Source organism: Lissotriton helveticus, chromosome 6, assembly GCF_964261635.1.
Source record: "Lissotriton helveticus chromosome 6, aLisHel1.1, whole genome shotgun sequence".
NCBI lineage: Eukaryota > Metazoa > Chordata > Amphibia > Caudata > Salamandridae > Lissotriton > Lissotriton helveticus.
This window is the reverse complement of record NC_136067.1, coordinates 382730518-382749174: the sequence shown is the minus strand read 5'-3', so window position 1 is coordinate 382749174 and position 18657 is coordinate 382730518. Positions and strand designations below refer to the sequence as shown.

The 18657-nt window shown below is 44.7% G+C and overlaps 1 protein-coding gene across 2 annotated transcripts in view; it reads left to right on the top strand.

Annotated features, from left to right (window-relative positions):
• Positions 1-10371, top strand: part of IAH1 (isoamyl acetate hydrolyzing esterase 1 (putative)) — a 264357-nt gene extending 253986 nt beyond the window's left edge. For both annotated transcript variants that reach the window (XM_078646786.1, XM_078646785.1), the window contains exon 6: positions 9948-10371. In XM_078646786.1, coding sequence (XP_078502912.1) covers positions 9948-10127 — 180 coding nt within the window. In that variant the 3' untranslated portion in view covers positions 10128-10371. The remainder of the gene's footprint in view (positions 1-9947) is intronic.
• The last annotated feature ends 8286 nt before the right edge of the window (positions 10372-18657 follow it).

The window sequence follows — 18657 nt, the reverse complement described above, 5'->3', positions numbered from 1 at the left end:
TGCCTGCCTCGCGACTTGATTACTGTAATGCTCTTTATTCTGGTGCCAACAAAGGTCTGATGCAGCGCCTACAGACTGTCCAGAATGCGCCGGCTAAATTTGTACTGGATGCTTCTAGATTATCCTCCGCCACGGCTGCCAGGAAAAGCCTGCACTGGCTCCCTATTGAGTCCAGGATTGCCTTCAAGACTCTCTGTATGACCTATGGGGCGCTTGCTGGCAATGGGGCTGAGGGCGTGAGGAAACTGTTGCGCCCATATGCACCGAATAGAGTTCTCCGTTCCTCAACCAAGAGTCTGTTGGGGTGCCTCGCGTTCGTAGAACCAAATGGGGCGGAAGGCGTTTTCAACAGTAGCCCCCAAGTTGTGGAACAGCCTTCCCCTTGAAATCAAATCCCAACCGTCGGTCCAGAACTTTCGGACAGCTCTAAAAACGTGGTTATTCTCAAAGGCGTACCCGTAGTGCTGGTTATCTGGTCATTCTGATTTCTTTTGTTTAGGCTCCTTGATGCCTTCGGGCTTAGTAGCGCGTTATAAGACTTATTTCATTTCATTTCATTCATTTCATTTTCATTTCATGGCTAGTCTCTGAGACATGCTTTTGTGAGTGCACACATTGACTTCAAACTTGCCCCTGCCTCTACAAACGCCAAGGCACGGGGGGGGGTTTAATCAACTAGATGGGGCTGTACTGTTGACAAGGAGGTCTTTTGCCACCTTTTTAGCCACTGTCAGGAGAGTATTGACCACTGCATTAGATTCATAAGTGCCTCCTTCACCCCACAAATTTCCTTCAAGGATCTGTGAATTAGCAGCATGCGCCACAAGTCGCACTTGTTGTCTCATGCACCATAGTACACTTCCTCTTTGTGATCGGAGGGTCAATTTTGTCCTTGGTGCTGTGAATTGTTGGAGCACGCTATAAAATAAAGTATACCAAACAGTCACCACAGGTGCAGCTTCAAACATCACACCCTTCAGGTGTCATCATGTCTGCCACTCATATTAGGCCAACTGATGCAACAGACTAAATTACCTTAAAGGAGAGTGTTCATACCTCATGCACTTCAATTCTATAATGTAGAAGATATATATATATATCGAATCAAAGGCATTGCATGAAATGTAACGTGTCTATAGTACCACATGTCATTTTCCTCACTATTGGCATTTAAGTTGGTGAGGGAAATTCACTAGCAGTTCCAAGTAGTGAATGCATGCTACGGCACATACAGCACAGAAACCTGAAAGCAACAAGTCTAGTAAATGAATATATTGCGGAATTAGGCATGCGTTTTTCACACGTGCCTTAGGATCTCCGGGGCATATTAGCAAGGAACCTCGTTAAAATTATCACCGTTTTATCGGCAGGAAACTGCCGATATAACGGCGATAATGGGCTTGCTAATATGCGTTATAGAATTCCTATAGAATCCCAGGTTAGATGTGCAGCACATCTAACCTGGGCATGACATGAGGGTGCAGATGAAAAAACTTACGCTGTGTGCTGCACTCTTAGGGGCTTGTTTATGAGATTTTGGTGTAGGGCAGCGCAGCAGGGCACCTTTGCTGCACTGCACTACGCCAAAGTGAAAGGGCAGGAATGCAACGTATTCAAGCAACAAGGTGCATTCCTGTCCTTTCTTCCTGCGCTGGTGCTGTTTCAGCAGCCTAGCGCCAACGTAGGCACCCTTACACCATGTTGCAAGGGTGCTTCTGTGCATGCAGGATGCATGCAGGAGGCATGAAACACATCTTAGGATTGTTTTTGTGCAGGAAGGTGCCCCTTCCTGCACAAAAACAATCCTAAGAGGCGCTTTCCTCTTTCTATGTGTGCTGCAGAAAGGAAATATGAGGAGAAGTAAACATATTTCTCCTCGTTACACCTCACCTTGAGAGGCGTATGAATTTGACGCTTCCCCAGGTTTACATCACTTTGTAAATATGGGACAGAATCAAATTCCATGGGTGTTGCGTGGGAAGACCCACCACAATGCCCATGGAATGCCTCCTGGGCACAGAGTAAGGAGACACAGCGATTTGTGCTGCGTCACCTTACTCATGATTTATGAGGTTATTCAAACCACGCAATGTGGCTTTGCATGGCTTCTTAAATCGTAGTGAGAGCCCTGCATCACGCATGTACCACTTTATGTGGTGCAAAGTTGATGCAGGGCTCTCATAAATAAGCCGCTTAGGCTACCTCACAGGTGTTGCATGATTCCCAAACAGCAGCTCCCTTGTGGCAGCCACATACATCAGGCGTGTGCACTACATATATGCCCATGTTGGCTACCTGCCTTTCACTCTCTCAGTGCTCAGAGGATCTCTGTGGCCTTCAATTTAGGTGCTGATTACGATGTCGGTCAGAGTTTCCTCCTCTCGACAATGACTCGGATTGGCACCAACCAACAGACTCACGGTCTGCGGTTACTCCCAAACGATTACCATGCTTCCGAACACTGTTCGAAAGGATTCCCATTGACTTCAATGAAAGCCTATATTCTGACCGGCAACACAGGCTCCTATGGGGAAAATGGGTGTCTACGGAAAACCTTGCACCCTGTTGTGGGCAGTGCATGGTTTTACAGGGGGGTCCCTTAGTACCCCCACGGTCCCCAGCCAGCGGCCTCAGGATGAAGGGGAGCCTGCTAGGGGCCCCTAAAGTCATTTTCCAACAGCCTTTTCATGTCGGACAGACCGAGTCGGAAAGGCTGCCAGAATCCGACATTGTAAACGGTTGGTCAGAAATGCTGTCCATAGAGCTGTACGAATCGGCACCGACCGACTTGGATTCTCCGAGTGCTGGTCGGAACCGATTCAGAATGACCGAATGGTTCCCCTTCCGACTGAGAGCATCCTAATCAGTAGGTCGTGATGGTTTCCAACCGAGTCAGGCGGATGGGTTCCGACAAGGTCTAGGAGAATCTAACTGACAGTCGGAGGCGTTCCGACCGACATCATAATCGGCCCCTAAGTGCTTTGGGTGACCCCCGCCCAAAGTATGGACCAGGAGGAAACCATTCTTAATTCCCTCTGCCCAAGATGATGCTATTTCATGCTCGCTGCTTCTGGTGGCGCAGCCACATGTCTTTGTATCATGCATCATCCCCAGAGATGACTTGTCTGCCAGCCCCTCACCCAAGACAGTATGCAACTTAATTTGTGACAGCCTTGCCATCTGCCAGTTTACACAGTCAGAGGGGAGGACTGCTTGTCGGAGCTAAGCCCCTGATGACCAGCTCTCTGCAAATACTACTGTTCACATCCGCAACAGGCCCTTTGTATTTGGACCCCATGCGCCACTATGGGAACAAAGAGCTCGCTCTGGAGAGGACTGTGCCTAGGCAATGGTAGTCATGACATGGGAAGGAGAGTCTGCTCAGAGGCTCACATGGCAACAACTCAAAAGCATTCAGTGGTGAGAGTCATACAGCGCTGATGTCATTTTGTAGTACTAAAGAGGGATCATCCTCTATGAAACACCAGGGGCCTCATTTATGAGGCCTTGCGTGAGTTTTGCGCTTCCGATGCGTCACTTTTTGTGACGCATCGGCGGCGTAAAACATGCCTCCTGATGCGCACTATTTACAAAGTGACGCATCTAAGCAGATGCGTCACTTTGTTAACCCCTGCGCTACATTATACCTGCGTCAGGTATAATGTATGCAGAGGGGGCGTTCACCCGCAAAAAGCCTCGTAATAGTGACGCAGTGAAATCTATGAGATTTCACTGCGTCACTTTTAAGACGCTGTTGCGTCAAAATCTTGCGCCTGCCTCACAGCAGGCGCAAGACTGACGCAAGCCCTTTCACATGGGGCTTTCCCCATGTGAAAGGAAGCATTGCTGGAGTTGCGTCAATTTTGTGACACACTCCAGCAATGCGTCACTTTTGCGCCTACAGATACGTCAGAAATACTGACGTATCTGTAACTCCTTGCGACATGATGCGTCATATTATAAATATGACGCATCAATCATGTTGCAGGGAGAGCGCAGTGAAAAGTGACGCATCGCTGTTTTCACGCAGCGATGCGTCACTTTTCATAAATGAGGCCCCAGGTTTCTTTTGTGGGGTGGTCTGCTTATCTAAGACAGTGGTGTTTGCTTCTAAGATTGTGGCGAAGCGTGACCAGTGTGGAGACCAAGAATACGATTAGATCAATTCCTCATTCAATAAATATGAATATTCTTGTTACGATGGAGACAAGTCACCTTCATGTCTCTGAAGAGGATGCACTCCTGCCATGAAATCGCAGTAGCGGCTGTACCTTTTGACCTATGCCTCAGCCCACAAGACAATCATGCAGGAGGGCACAAGGCACTTTTACAACAAGGTTTAAAATGCTGAGCAGGGTCTACCATAAACGCCCTAGGGTATAGAGCACTGATGGTGGTGGCAACAAAATGATTATAATAGCAGGATGGGGTTATTACCTGCAGGTGAGAGAAGCCTACTGGCCTCCCCTGCCATTTTCTGAAGTTACCTGGCAGTCTCCTACAACTAAGCCCTTTGGCACTCCATGTGGGACGTAGAAGTCATGTATGTGTACCTTATACGTGTGTATGTGAGGGATGCGTGTGGAGCGCACATGACACTACTGGCTATGGCCAAACTCTTTTCTATTTTATGCCTAATGTATCGAGTGGTAGCTAAGTTGGAGGGTTGAATGAAGAGCCCTAACAGGAGATGTTAATTGTAAGGCTCCTCACAGCTCATTCCACGAATCCACTGTAGTATGTCAGACTGTGGAGTGTTAAAGAGAGGCGACAGAAGGTCCCTTTGAAGCCTAGGAGTTTCCCTCTTCCCTTCTCTGGCCTACTGTCTTCTGTAATGACTATCCCTCCCAGGGTAATTTGTAGTTAAGTAGGACAGCCACACCTTCCCTTTGTACCCTTGTTTTCGGTCGCTCCTACTAGAAGACTTCGAACTACACCCTAACTTCCTGCTCGCACTTCATGATGTACGCTAGACCAAGGCAAAATTTAAATGAAGGCAGCATAATTTACATAACTTTAGGAATTTTGTGTTAGGCTTGTGAAATTTCTGAAATTACGGCATTATGTCATTCCCCATAATGACATGTTTTCTGTAAAACTATAGTGTGGAAACAACACAAATGGCCAGAACGCAAGCGCCTGTCGTTCATTGTACTTGTTTTATGGCAATATTTTTTTAGTATGAAATGCTTCCTTGAGTCCAAAATTGACATGAGGATGCATTCTGCCCTAAAATACAGGCCAAATCCCCAGTTTGCATTTTGTTATAATTGCATGTAATTTCCACACAATTTCTCTTTATTAAATGAAAGCAAAAAAAAAGCAAATTGCATGAATTTCACACACCCCTAATAAAGACCTGGCCTGGACCAGTCTGAGTTGACTAAACAAAAGGGTAATACTAACCAGAATCTGACTCGAAAGTGATTGTTGGAATACACAACTCCTATCTGTAAAAGATAAGACAGAAAATTACAGCCAGTGTGCAAACATTTGTTTCCTGAAGCCCCACGCCAGTGGTGACCAAAAAACTCTTCAGGGTAACTAATGTGAACTCCTCTTGTTAGGTTCAGAAGCAATCCTCTGGGGATTTCGACCCAAACGTGCCAGGACAGGCTGCCTGGACTTGCTTCAACTTAGAGAGTTGACCAGCAGCTCACGAGGGGCGTTGGATGTGTTCTTATATGAGGAACATACTGCTCAGAGGGAGGGATGAATAGCCAACGACTTCCATAGCTGCCTCCGGAAAGGATCAGCACAATTTCGGATTGGTAATGTCCAGGAAACCTGAATTGTTCCTCAGTGAAATCGAACTATGGGGCATATTACCAACAACTAGCGATAATTATCGCTATGTTGGTTTAGCGGCGATATTTTTATCGCCAAGCTGCGGCGATTTTTATCGCTTAGGAGCCTTGATATTATCAAGGTTTATCTCCTAAGCGATAAAAATCGGCCGAAATGCATGAATATCGCTGAAAAGTCAGCGATATTCATGCATTACCGAGCAAATGCTCTTAGCCATGTTATCCACCTACCATTGGATAACATGGCTAAGAACTGCTCAGGGGCAGGTGTTGGCTTTTGGAGATATTCACGCTTAGCGCGAATATCTCCAAAAGTTGGTAATAGGAGATAGCGATGTTAGCAACTGTTTCCAGTCGCTAACATCTTGGCACGCCCACTTTGCATGTCATTAGTGATAAATATCACTGACATGCAAAGCGGGGCCCAAGATGGTCGCTATCTCCTACTAGCTGTCGCTAACTGGTGTTAGCGACAGCTAGGTAATAGGGAGATAATTTTATCTCCGCTTTCTTGGCTTTTAAAGCCAAAAAAGCGGAGATAAACCCCCTTGATAATATGCCCCTTTGTATCTGACTGATCAAATGTACTAGGAAATGTGTAGCCAGTTGAGTCCCTCAACTAAAAATTACCAAGAAGCCATGTGCCTTTGGTAGAAGTTCAGAGCACTGTATGCAGCCCCCAAAGAAAGACTCAGGAATGCGAGAGGAGTCATATCTGCAGAGGGGCTTCCACAAAGGACTGCATACTCCCAAGACAAAAAAGGTTGGGCACCTAGTTTGTTTGGATGGTAAGTTTTTGTGTATAGGCCCCAAGGAAGATCCAGGCCAGAAGGCTGATGATCTGCGAGCACTGCAACTTCACCGTAGCCTCTTCGTCTGGTGCTGACAGTGCATCTGCTCACCTCACAAATATGCCAGAGATACCACTGACACATCAGCTAGTTGGGCTGGTGCAGAATCAGTGCCTCCCCTGTTCTGTGGGCTGTGCTTAGCATACCACAGCGAATGGCACAGCCAGCCCGCTGAACACTGGTACAGTCTGCGTCAGATAGATCAACCATCCAGGACAGAAAAGGTACTGTGTGATTCAACCCCAAGAGGGTAGGCAACCATAACAATAGTGGGGGGGCCTCAGCAAACGAAACAAATTGAGCCACTGGGATGTCACCCCTCAGCCTTCCACAGTAATTCCACAACCTCTTCCCCTCAAAAAAGTGGCAAGCACAAACACACACTATCACCAAAGACTATGATACCAGATTACCACATATACTGTTTCCGATTAGTACCACTGATGAATGCCTTGTGTTGTTTACATCCAGTAATCACATTACGTGATTGTAAAGTAATAAAATCCCTGCCGTCCCCTGATACACCCTTCTCCCCCCTCCCCCCTCCGTTTTATCCCCACAGTTAGCGATGCCAGCTGGCAGTTCTGAAGCCGGCATAAGTTACAAGGGAACGCACCTGCCACCTGAACATTGCATTGCCTTGCACCTATGTACAAATGTGGGAATAGAAATAACTCCGTAATCATGGGAATGTTAACCCAGCCATTGTACCGAGACCATACTGACGAAGTAAATGGTCCTAGACAAGAAGATAGCAACCGTAATGCAATAACGGTAAATGTTGATTGGGAATTGTATGAAATGCTATCGCAGATCTGAAAAGCTGTAGTTGGGAACTAATACATACCAGTACTCTGTTTCAGAAATTGCCAAATTGAATGTGAAATGCTGAAACCCAATATATAAATTTAAACAAAAGAAAAAAGTGATTGTAAAGTAACAGAAATTAATTGCTGTCTGACGTAAATTGAATTCTGAGTACCTAATCCCATTCCACCACCTTGATTAATCCTTGCAGTGCTAGAACTTGGTAGTCTGAAGGGTCAAGTGCTAAAGCAGTTTTCTTGGTGCTCAGTTATGTGTTCAACAGTGAGGTTTAGCCTCAGGTCACCACTAGTGCTCATAAGTAAAAATGCATTCATTCTGCAAGTCATCTATGGATTTTATCTGGGGAGTGGGTTAAAGCAGTCAATTTGTCAGACAGAAACACAGCTGGGTATCCACATTGGAAAGTCAACACGGCACAAGGTTCAAGTACAAACCATGAATGTTTATTTAACATTTGAAACCATTATAGAAGGCAAATGGTTAGTCAATCGAGTTCCAAATACTCAGTATGCAAGTAAATGTGAATCAGCAGCAGCTATGGACGCTGACCCCTATTCTAGTTAAAAGCTAGTATCAAATACGGTCTAGCACAAGGCAAATAATAATTAAAGAGCAAATAGTCATAGGGACTGCTCAGTGTAAAGGCAGGAGAGAATCATGAAAAATCTCAAAGTATTGGATCCATCAGAAGACTGACATGAAGTCTGTCTCTAAAGAGAGCAAGAAAAAGACAATTTTCTCACTTGCAAAATAACAGCTTTTACAGCATTTTAGCAGCATAGATTCAAGCCCTAACCGTGATTTAAAGAAGTACCATATGTTGTGCTCACAAAGATACAATTATATGAACCAATCATCATTTTTTCAGTTACACTATATTAAACAAGCTCACTCTAGAAACCCTCCCAAAAATAATAAACAATGAGAACTTTTAACCTACCTACAAATAGAAATGGCATTGAAATACTAAACTACTTGAAAATATGACTAGGACATAGTTCTACTAATGAATAACCTTGATTGTTGAAACATAATGTGTGTTACTCCAGCAGCCGGCTGTGAGCTCATAAATAGTCACACCTAAAGTAAACATCTCCACAGACCAAACCAATTACAACTATTTAATGAAGCAAAAGAGAATCGCTGTATACACGAATTCATGAACGGGGTGCACAGTACAACCTTTAAAAGCCATGGTTTCAATGCAGTCAGGCTAAGACCTAACATTAGTTTTACAACTTACGTATGCTAACTTAAACATACAGAGGTAGATGTCATGCAACGCAGCACAGCAACTTGCTGCATTGTGTTGGGTGAAAGGGAGATAGAGCAGAAATGCACCATATCTACTAATATTTAGCACACCTCTGCTATCTCCTAGCTCTGGGGCCCTGTGTGCTGCCTAGCGCCAACGCAGTCACCCTCGTGCCACGCTTCAAGGGTGCCTACATTAGAGCCACTGTTGTTTTTGTGCAGGGAGGAATGCCTTCCTGCACTAAAACAATCCTAAGAGGCAACTTCCTATTTCTATGTGTGACACATTATGCATCACTCGTGGAACGAGGCAGTAACTAGGAGAATTAAAGATATTTCTCTTCGTTATGCCTCTGTCAGGTAGGCACATCACCTAGGGGTAAAAGCCAGCTTTGCGTCAAAATGCATGACTAGATGCACTGAAATACCCATGCTCCACCCATGTAAAACTTACCCAATAATAAGTGACTCAAGGCGGCACTATGCACTACCTTGCATTACTTTGTTTTTATTAAACCACCTAAAGACATGCAAATCGACTTTGCACGGCTTAGTAAATGCCAAAATGAATTTTGCTTTGGGTTGTGTCACTCTTGTCGACTCAAAATTTTAGTAAATCTGGGCCACAATTTATTAAATAATAAAGAACGTTAAAACCCTCTGCGCTGGCAGAGAAACAAGAAAGCACATCCAAAATGTGCACTGTATAACTCTGCAAATACATTTGAGGCCTTGCTATGTGAACTTTAAAATGCTTCATTAGGAAAATAAAGCACACTGACATTATTTGCATCTTATCCATGTCAATTAAACACATCATTTTATTCATTTTAATTTCACACACTCAATGCTGTGCCCAGAAAAGATGATGGTAACTGGATGTGTCTAGACAACGGAAATCTCTGGAAGAGTTGCAGCTTGACTTTTAACTTTTGTAGGTTATGTTATGTAGCATAAATGCCAAGAGTGCTTTGTGTTCCAGGAGCAGGGGACACAGCAATCCCTTTTGGAAGGATTTAGTGAGTCAGATTCGGGGGTGTCCGCTAAAAAATTGCTTATGTTCTGTTATAACCCCCAATATTCCCGTTATATATTGTTGTCATTGTTCGTTTTCCTACAGTGATCCCGATAGTGGCTAGCTGTTTTGGAATGTTTTGTGAAGTGACTACTGAAATTTCCTTTTTTTCTTCTTCACATTTGGAACCAGGATTTCTCTTGCTACTTGTCAGATGGACTCCACCTTTCAGCGATGGGAAATGAATTTGTTGCTACTAATCTTTGGCCACTCCTGGAAAAGAAAGTGTCATCTTTGCCTATCATCCTACCTCTCTGGGATACCGTCAGCAATGACCACCCCGAGGAATGCCTTCTCGGGACCTTAGACTGAGCGTTTGGTTCTGAGAAGGACGAAAAAGGGTTCTCTGCTCAAGAAGTTGATATAAGATGCTCAGAGTGTCATCTTAGAAGGATTCAACTCGAATCATGTTCATTTTATATGACAATTCATGGAAATAGAGACGTTTTCAATAGTTTGTTTTAACACATGATTTAGCTAAAAATATATTCTGTCAAGTTTGTTATCATTTTGCTGAGTAGTTCAAAAATAAAGATTAAAATCTTGTCTTCCAAAAGAGTGATTTTTCTTTTAAGAAGATTGCATTGCCAAAATGGTTTTATTCATTTCTAAATTCAACATATTACCTAAACAGTGGCATGTTCACGGGCCGAAAGTCGTATTACCATTTTTTTTTTATATGGAAAGGAAATATACTCTGATTAAAAAGGCCTGTACTTCAAAGAGAGTTGTACAGCTTTGGTATAGAAGCTCATACTGTTAGTCTGCATGATTACAACATACACCTAACTATTTTATTGTAACCTACTTCATGGAAACCGATCAAATGGATTTGCCATCCCTTGCTGGCATTAAGTTATATATATTTACTATTTTCAAGCAGGTTAAAGTTTGCATTTGTTCAACCCAAGAAGATAGTGCAAAATTTTAACACATGCATCTGTATTCCAAACACCGAGGAGTATCACTATTACAGTCTTCCAGATGCCTGGTATTTTTGGACGTATTGGTTTTTAATTATTTGATTAATTGTTCAAATAATTGATTTATTAATTAAGGTTCAAAATGAGATATTTGATGGTAATGGATTTTATTCTGCGACTGTTTTTTTTCTTGGTTGCAAATTTCTACTTCATTAATTAGCGTTGTACGGACTCTGTTCCTTTTAAGTTTTTATTACAATTATATGTTTATTGCGGGTAGGATCTTCTTTTTTATGCAAGTGTTCTGGTTCTTGTGGCCAAATGTGTTAATATGCAACACCGGATTTCCTCCAAGTGAGCACACCATAATAATAATAATAATGTTAAAATTTGAACAGCTCGATCAAATTTAACTCCAACTTTGCCTTGGAATAAGTACAATTTATTAACCACTTCAAGGGTACGTGATGTTTTGTTTGAAAGACCCCAGATGCCCGCAAAAATATGATGTTAACTCAACTAAGTGAAGGTAGCAAAAATACAGTTGTAAATTCTTCACGAGTACACTTAGGATTTCGTTTTAAATGGGTTCATGTTTTTGGGATTCAAAATTGTAGGAAAGGAAAGTGCATAAGAGTACCTGGAAGTATGTAGTACTAGATTTGTGCTAACATTTTATCACTCTGAAATTGGTGTGAGAAAGTAAATGGTACAGCTGCATGGGTACGAAACTAGGTAGATGGTGCCACAATTCGACTTTTCAGGTGCGTGAATACTTGGAAAGTTATTACAAGGGTGGTATGACAGAGGCACGCATGGCTAAAGCATGGGTGCCTCTACTACCCTGCCTAAACATCGAATGCGTCTGAACAACGCATTCCTTTACCACGCATGCCTTGACCACACAATTTAGTGGTAAAGGCATGACGGGTAAAGGGATGTGTGGTAAAAATCATACCCCAGGCCAAGCGCCCTGAGCCCTAAAAAGTACACCCGAACCCTCAAAACTGCCTGACCCCACCCTGAACCCTAAAAACTACCCAAACCCCCCTCTGGAGTCCTAAAAACTAGCCCAAGCCCTAAAACCAACCGCAGCCCCCACACCGTAAAAATTCAGATTTCCAGTTCCCCTTATTCATTTTTTTTTAATTTTGCTGGTTACATTTCACTCTATGGTTCTAATTCAGTTTGGGATTTTTATGTTTTGCATATCTACTTTATTACAGTTTTGGTACTGCATAAATACTTTACACATTGCCCTATGTTAAGCCGGTTTGCTCTGTGCCACAGCTATAAGGGTGTTGAGGTTAGCTGAATTTAGTTACTTTAAGGGATATCCTTACAAGGGTTGTGATTGTTCCTTGAGATGAGCAGTCATGCACCCCAATAAATAATCCACATTTTTACAATAATACTGTCCAATTGGGGATCCCTGTGACTCATTCAGAACTGTATGCCACTCCACTCTACACCATTCCCATGTACGCTATTCCACTGTACGCCACTTCACTCTGTGTTATAGTTAGGAAAACTTTATTTTTTCTATACAAACTAAACTTAAACAGTAAGAAATCTGCAGCTAGATAGATTCTCTACCAGATAAGGCATTGCCGAAGGTAAGTAACTTGTTCACCTGATAAAGCCTTCTAGCCACAGAGTCCTTATCTTAGAATAGATACCTAAGCAGACCAATTTCAAACAAGGAAGTCATGCAGGACAGAATGGGCAAAGTGCCAATCCCTATGGACCTAACTGTCCAGGCAGTAGTGTTTTGTAAATGTATGCAGGGAAGCTCATGTTGCTGCCTGGCAGATGTTCAGGGCTCGAACTATGTGAGCTTACGCAGTAGTTGCAGCTTTAGCTCTGGTGGAATTAGCACACAACCCCTCAGGGGGTTGTTTATTAGCCAATGTGTAGCAGATTTTAATACAGAGCACCATCCATTTAGAGATGGTCCTCTTCTGTACAGCCCATCCTTTCTTTGCTCCGACATACCCCACGAAGAGTTGGTCATCCACCCGGAACTCTTGTATGCAGTCAAGGTAGACCAACGCCGCTCTTTTTGGGTCCACTGTAATGGCTCCTCTTCCTTGGAGGGATGAGGCAGAGTGTAAAAAGTAGGCAGAGCAATGGCTTGGACTACGTTAAAGGGGGGGACCACTTTAGTGAGAAAGGAAGCTCTCGTACAAAACACCAGTTTGTTTGGGTACATGTTCAGATCAGGAGGCTTGAATGACAAGGCCTGAAGCTCCGGGCAGATCTTATAGCCATGAGAAAGGCCGTCTTGATGGTAAGGAGCTGGAGCCGGAGTGAAAAATTGTGTAGGGGCTGAAAGGGAGCGCACATAAGGAAAGTGAGGACGAGATTGAGGTCCTACTGGGGTAAATAAAGGGAGAAGGTGGAAACAAATGGTGTAAACCTTTCAGAAAAGGGGGATTAGAAGAGGGATGGCTGATCAGGCAACCGCAGAAAAGCTGAAATGGCAGAGAGATAGCCCTTAAGGGGGCCTAGAGCAGAGCCATGCTGAGCAAGGGGAAGGATGAAAAGGAGATCCTGAGAAAGGGGGACAGAAAGGGGATCAATGTCTTTCTGTACACCATGCCACAAATTTTCCCCAGTGCCAAGCGTAAACCATCTTGGTGAAGTGACGCCTGACCGCCAAGATAATGTTACAGATTTCTGTAGGAATGTCAAAAGCTGTCAACTCTTGCTGCTCAATCTCCAAGTAAGAAGGTGGAGTGTGGACAAGTTCAGGTGGAGAACCCTCAACTGCGATAGAAGATCCTCCCAATGGGGCAGCGCTATCGGAGGACCGATGGCCGTGCTCAACAGCTTGGGATACCAAACACTCCGTGCCCAGTCCGTAACCCCAAGGATGATTTCGGCTCGGTTGTTCCTGATCCTCTTGAGAACTCTGGGCAAGAGTCGTATGGCGGGAAAAGTATACAGGATGCCTGCGCTCCACTCGAGATGTAAAGCGTCTTCGAGCAAGAGCCGCCTTGGAAACTCCAGCATGCAGAACTGCTGACACTGCACATTCTCGTCAGTGGCAAAGTTTCCCCCCACTGCTGAAAGAGACCTTGCACCACCTCCGTATGGAGATGCCATTTGTGATCCGCTAGGCATCTGCGGCTGAGTTTATCCCTCTTTGGCGTTCAATGAGCCCTCCAGATGTTGAACCTCCAGGGATATGTCCTGCTGTTCCAGCTTTGTCCAGAGGCGCAGGGCCTCTTGAAAAGGGCCCATGACCCCCCCCGTTGTTGCAGTACCATATGGCGGTGTTGTTGTCCAGTAACACTTGCACTAGCCTTTACTTGATGGAGAGTAAAAAGGCTTTCAATTCCAATTGGATTGCTCTGAGGTTGATGTAGAGTACAGGATCCACCTCTCTCAGATAGCCATCCCATCCCAGGAGTCACACATCTGTCACTACTGACAGATCAGGTTGGGGAAGGAAGAGGGATTTGCTGCTGGCCCAATCATGGTTCTTAAGCCTTAACTAATAACAATGCCATTTGTCGAGCACATGGCTACATCATACGAAGTGTCCCAGCGCTGGGATACTGACTTTGGAGAGAGAAACAGGTTGCTCGTCCAGCTGGAGAGGTTTTAACTGGATCCAAAGAGCCAGGTCTTCAATTTATTCCTGAAAAGAATTTCAGAAGGGGCTAGCCTGATTCCAGCCAGAAGAGAATTCCAAATTGTTGGTGCAAGATAAGCACTTGCCTAAGCATTGCCTCCAGTTCTGGCTCTTTTGAATTTGGGGATGAATGTCTATTTTACGCCAGCCAATCTTGCGTCCCTAGTTGGAACATAACATAGTCAACACCCTCTGCATGCTCCGCAAGATCTACAGGTGGATCCCGACAGATACAAGAAGAACAGTCACCAAGGCCCTCGTCAGTAGCAGACTCAACTATGGAAATGCCCTCTATGCGGGAGCCCCGGCCAAGCTCATCAAACGACTGCAACGCATTCAAAACGCCTCTGCACGCCTGATCCTCTACGTACCACGCCATAGCCACATCACACCCACATGAGAGACCGGCACTGGCTCCCCGTCAACAAGAGAATTTCCTTCAAGCTCGCACCACGCACACAAGGCTCTCCACAAGACCGGCCCAGCCTACCTCAACAGACGACTTTTCTTCTACATCCCCAACCGCAAGCTCCACTCTGCCGACCTTGCCTCCGAAGAACAACCAGCGGCAGCAGATCCTTGTCCCACCTCACCTCCAAGACCTGGAACACCCTCCCACTGAGCCTACGACAGACCCAAGACCTGCTGACCTTCAGGAGGCTAATCAAGACCTGGCTGTTCGACCAGTGGTGACCTCCCCATCCTCTTCCCCCAGCACCTTGAAACCCTCAGGGGTAAGTAGTGCGCTCTACAAGTTCGTGATTGATTGATTGAGTGATCATTGACTGCAGCTACACAGGGCCTTGAGAAGCGAGGGCCCTATTGCAGAAGCATAGAGCCTTGAACGTAACTCTCTGCTTTATTGGCAACCAGTGCAGTTTCCTCAGAGCGGTGCTGATGGAGGCACGCTTGGGGAGTCTGAGCAGTGTCCTGGGTTCTGCGTTCTGAACCTGTTGGAGCCTGTTCAAAAGGTACTGAGATACACCCAGATAGAAGACATTACAGTAGTCTAGCCTGGATATAACCAGTGCCCAGACTACAGTTTTCTAGGCAGGTTCAGGTAATAAATTAAGAATTCTTTTCAGTGATCTTAATTTTCCAAAACATTTTCCTTAGAGAGCATTGATCTGGGCATCAAAGGAGAGTTTATCATCAAACCAGATGCCCACATATTTTACTTTGGGCTTGGGAGATGGTCAAGGACCAAGGCTGTCAGGCTAGCATGCATTGGGCCAGATGTTGATGTGCTTGCCCAGGACAAAAAAAACTCTATCTTCCATGCATTCAGCTTCAAGTAGTTTACGTCCATCCAGGCAGCGACCTTTGACAGGCAAGAGTTAAGGGAGGAGGCCATGCGCTTGCTATTCAGAGAGATGGTGATTGTAGGAAGGTAGGCTCCTTCTAGCATGGTTAACCCCACTTTTTGCTGGTGTCAGTAAGCTTTTTTTACTAGTCTGACTGGGATTCTGCTAATCAGAAAATAGACATGGTAAGTACTGTTATACATCCAAACTTGGCTACTGATGTATCCTTGTAAGTCCCTAGTGTATGGTACAAAGCTACTCAGGGCATAGGTACACCAGTGGTCTCCCATGGGCTGCAGCATCTATTATGCCACCCATGAGAGACCTGTCAAACTGTGACTACAGGACTGCCATTTCAGACTATGTAAGTTGGTGCTAGCACCACTTTGATATCCTTGTTTCCCGAGCTTTAGTTATTCCTTGTTCCTGAGCTGCTGCTGTTTTCCTTGTTCCTGAACTAGCACTGCCTGCAGTGCTGCCTTGGCTTTTGAGCTTATGCTCAATTCTCGTTCCTGCTCCAGCACAGCCTTCAGTGCTACTTTGTTTTCCTGACTCCAGATCCAATACTATTCTAGTATAACCTTGTAGCCTCGCCTTCTGTATATCTTTTTCCAGTCCCTGCCCTTTCTTCCCATTTCAGTTCCTAGTTTGCTCTTTCTATTCCTGCTTTCTTGCTTCTATTATCTTGTATGTTCGTTACTTGCTTTCTGCAAAGTGTGCCCTGTACTTTCCTTCCTTACCTGTTAAGTACTCCTCCTTGCTAGCTCCTGGTCTATTGTTTAGATCTACCCCCATGCTGTTTCTGCCTTGTGTGTTCCTGTTTGATTGCCATGCTCTGTGGGCACAGCAGACAACCTAGGTGGTGTTTCTTGTTCACTGTGAGTATTATCTTTGAGTTACATTTATAACATCACCATAGGTGTAAGCTCCACAGGCCCTGCCTTTGCATGCATATCCTATATGTGGTTATTTGCAGTCAGAATCTGTTACAGCAATTGACGATGAGGAACTTACTGAGCTTTAGTCTTACCTAAGGAGCTCCCGAGTGCTTCACCCCACATACCCTATATTCTTAATGTTGTTTCATATATATATGTCTTGCACGTTCGTCCTGGGTGTAGTTATCCTGAATGCTAAATCACCTCATGAGTGCCCTTCCTTTCTGAGTCTTAGCCATGTTGTTCCTTTGTACAGGCATCCCCTTTGGATTCCTTTTCTTCACTGACTTGCTGTATGATCTTGGGCAGCACTGTACTCCTCTTTCTGCATACGTTTTCTACCCAGTTGCCAGTTCTTGCCCAAGTCCCTGACTGTGTTCCAGACATAGTACCGGACAGTCCCTGACAATATAGTGGCCATCCGTCATTACGTGATAGCTAACTATGTAGTGGTTGTGCCAAACCTGGCCATGTTTGGTATAAACATGTTGGAAATCATACCCCAACACTGCTAAATGGTGTTGGAGGTATGATTCTATTTACTGGGGGTCTCCTCCGGCTCAAAACATTTCGACAAAACTGTGAAAAAAGTTTGCAGAAAAACTGACTAGCTGATCTATGCTAACTGACGCAGAAAGAAAAGAACAGAACTGATGTCAGTGCGCTGGGTTGGCACCTATATAGGCACTGCGCACATCACATCTGCGCACATGACGCGGACGACGCTATGCGGAGCCAAACAACACCACAATATGGGAATGAATATGAATATGGGAGCTAGTAGCCAGGGTGGGCAGTGATCTGTAAAGGTTTAGGGGTATGCTTTATGACTGATTGATGTTCTTCTAAACCCCTAGTGTCACTGGAGAGTAGCACGACAATGAATGCACCAAACAGAATAACATTCAGTCTTTGGAAAATTCTTTGAGATAAAGTTGCAAACAATTAACACCCATCTCTTTAACACATGTTGTTTAGACCTAGCTTACTCTGAAACACCATCATGCAAAAAGGATTATGGGCCAGATGTAGGTAATTCGTATTTACCGATTCATAAATACCGAATTTTACCGATTCGGTATTTATGAATCGGTAAATATGAAGGAGGGAGATTTAGGTAAAATCGGTAATTGAATTACCGATTCTGTAAAAATCGGTATTTACCGAATCGGTAAATACCGATTCGGTATTGCCCATTGATTCCTATGGGCCTTGAAGCCCATAGGAATCAATGGGCAATACCGGTAAATACCAAATCCAGCAAGGGTGCAGGGGGTGTCACTTTGACACCCTCTAGCACCCCGAATACAGGCATGTGTGCCATGTGGCACACAGACATGCCCTAAGGGCATGTCTGTCTGTCACATGGCATAGGTGTGCATGCACACATGTGCATGCACACCTGGATTCGGTATTTTACCACCCAATTGGATTGGGTGGTAAAATACCGAATCTGAAAGGCCTTTAGGACTCAGAAGAGTCCCACCTACATCTGGAAGTTACCAAATCGGTAAATTTACCGATTCGGTAAAATTGGCCCCCCTACATGCCAATTCCTGAATACCGGTCGGCACATGCTTTGCATACTTCAGCCATCTAGTGTTGGGCCTGGATGTTTGCAAGTTGGTTTTCTTCGGGAAAAAAAAATTCCAGTCACGAGGCAAGGTGACTCCTACTTGTTTTGAGCTATTTGTCCTGCTGGTGTGGCAGGTATGTCATTTAAAAAGACCAGCTTCAAGCCCTGCGGCACCTTTCACCACTCGATGTCGGTGACGTATCTGCACTTTATATGCCCCTCGTGCCTTGGTCACAACCATGACCTGCTCAGATTGCCGCGCCAGGCACCCAAAGGCCTTAAGGGAGCGATCCCTTAAGCTCCTGGCAGCTCGATTCCGCATTGACTCCATTGATAGATTGTTTTCCCACAAGAGGGTGAGAATGGAGTTAGTAAGTGGAATACAGAGATGTCCATGCATGTATAATTTAAATATTAAAAACTGCAACAACCATAGGTGTCCGGGGAGGAGGGAGGGCACA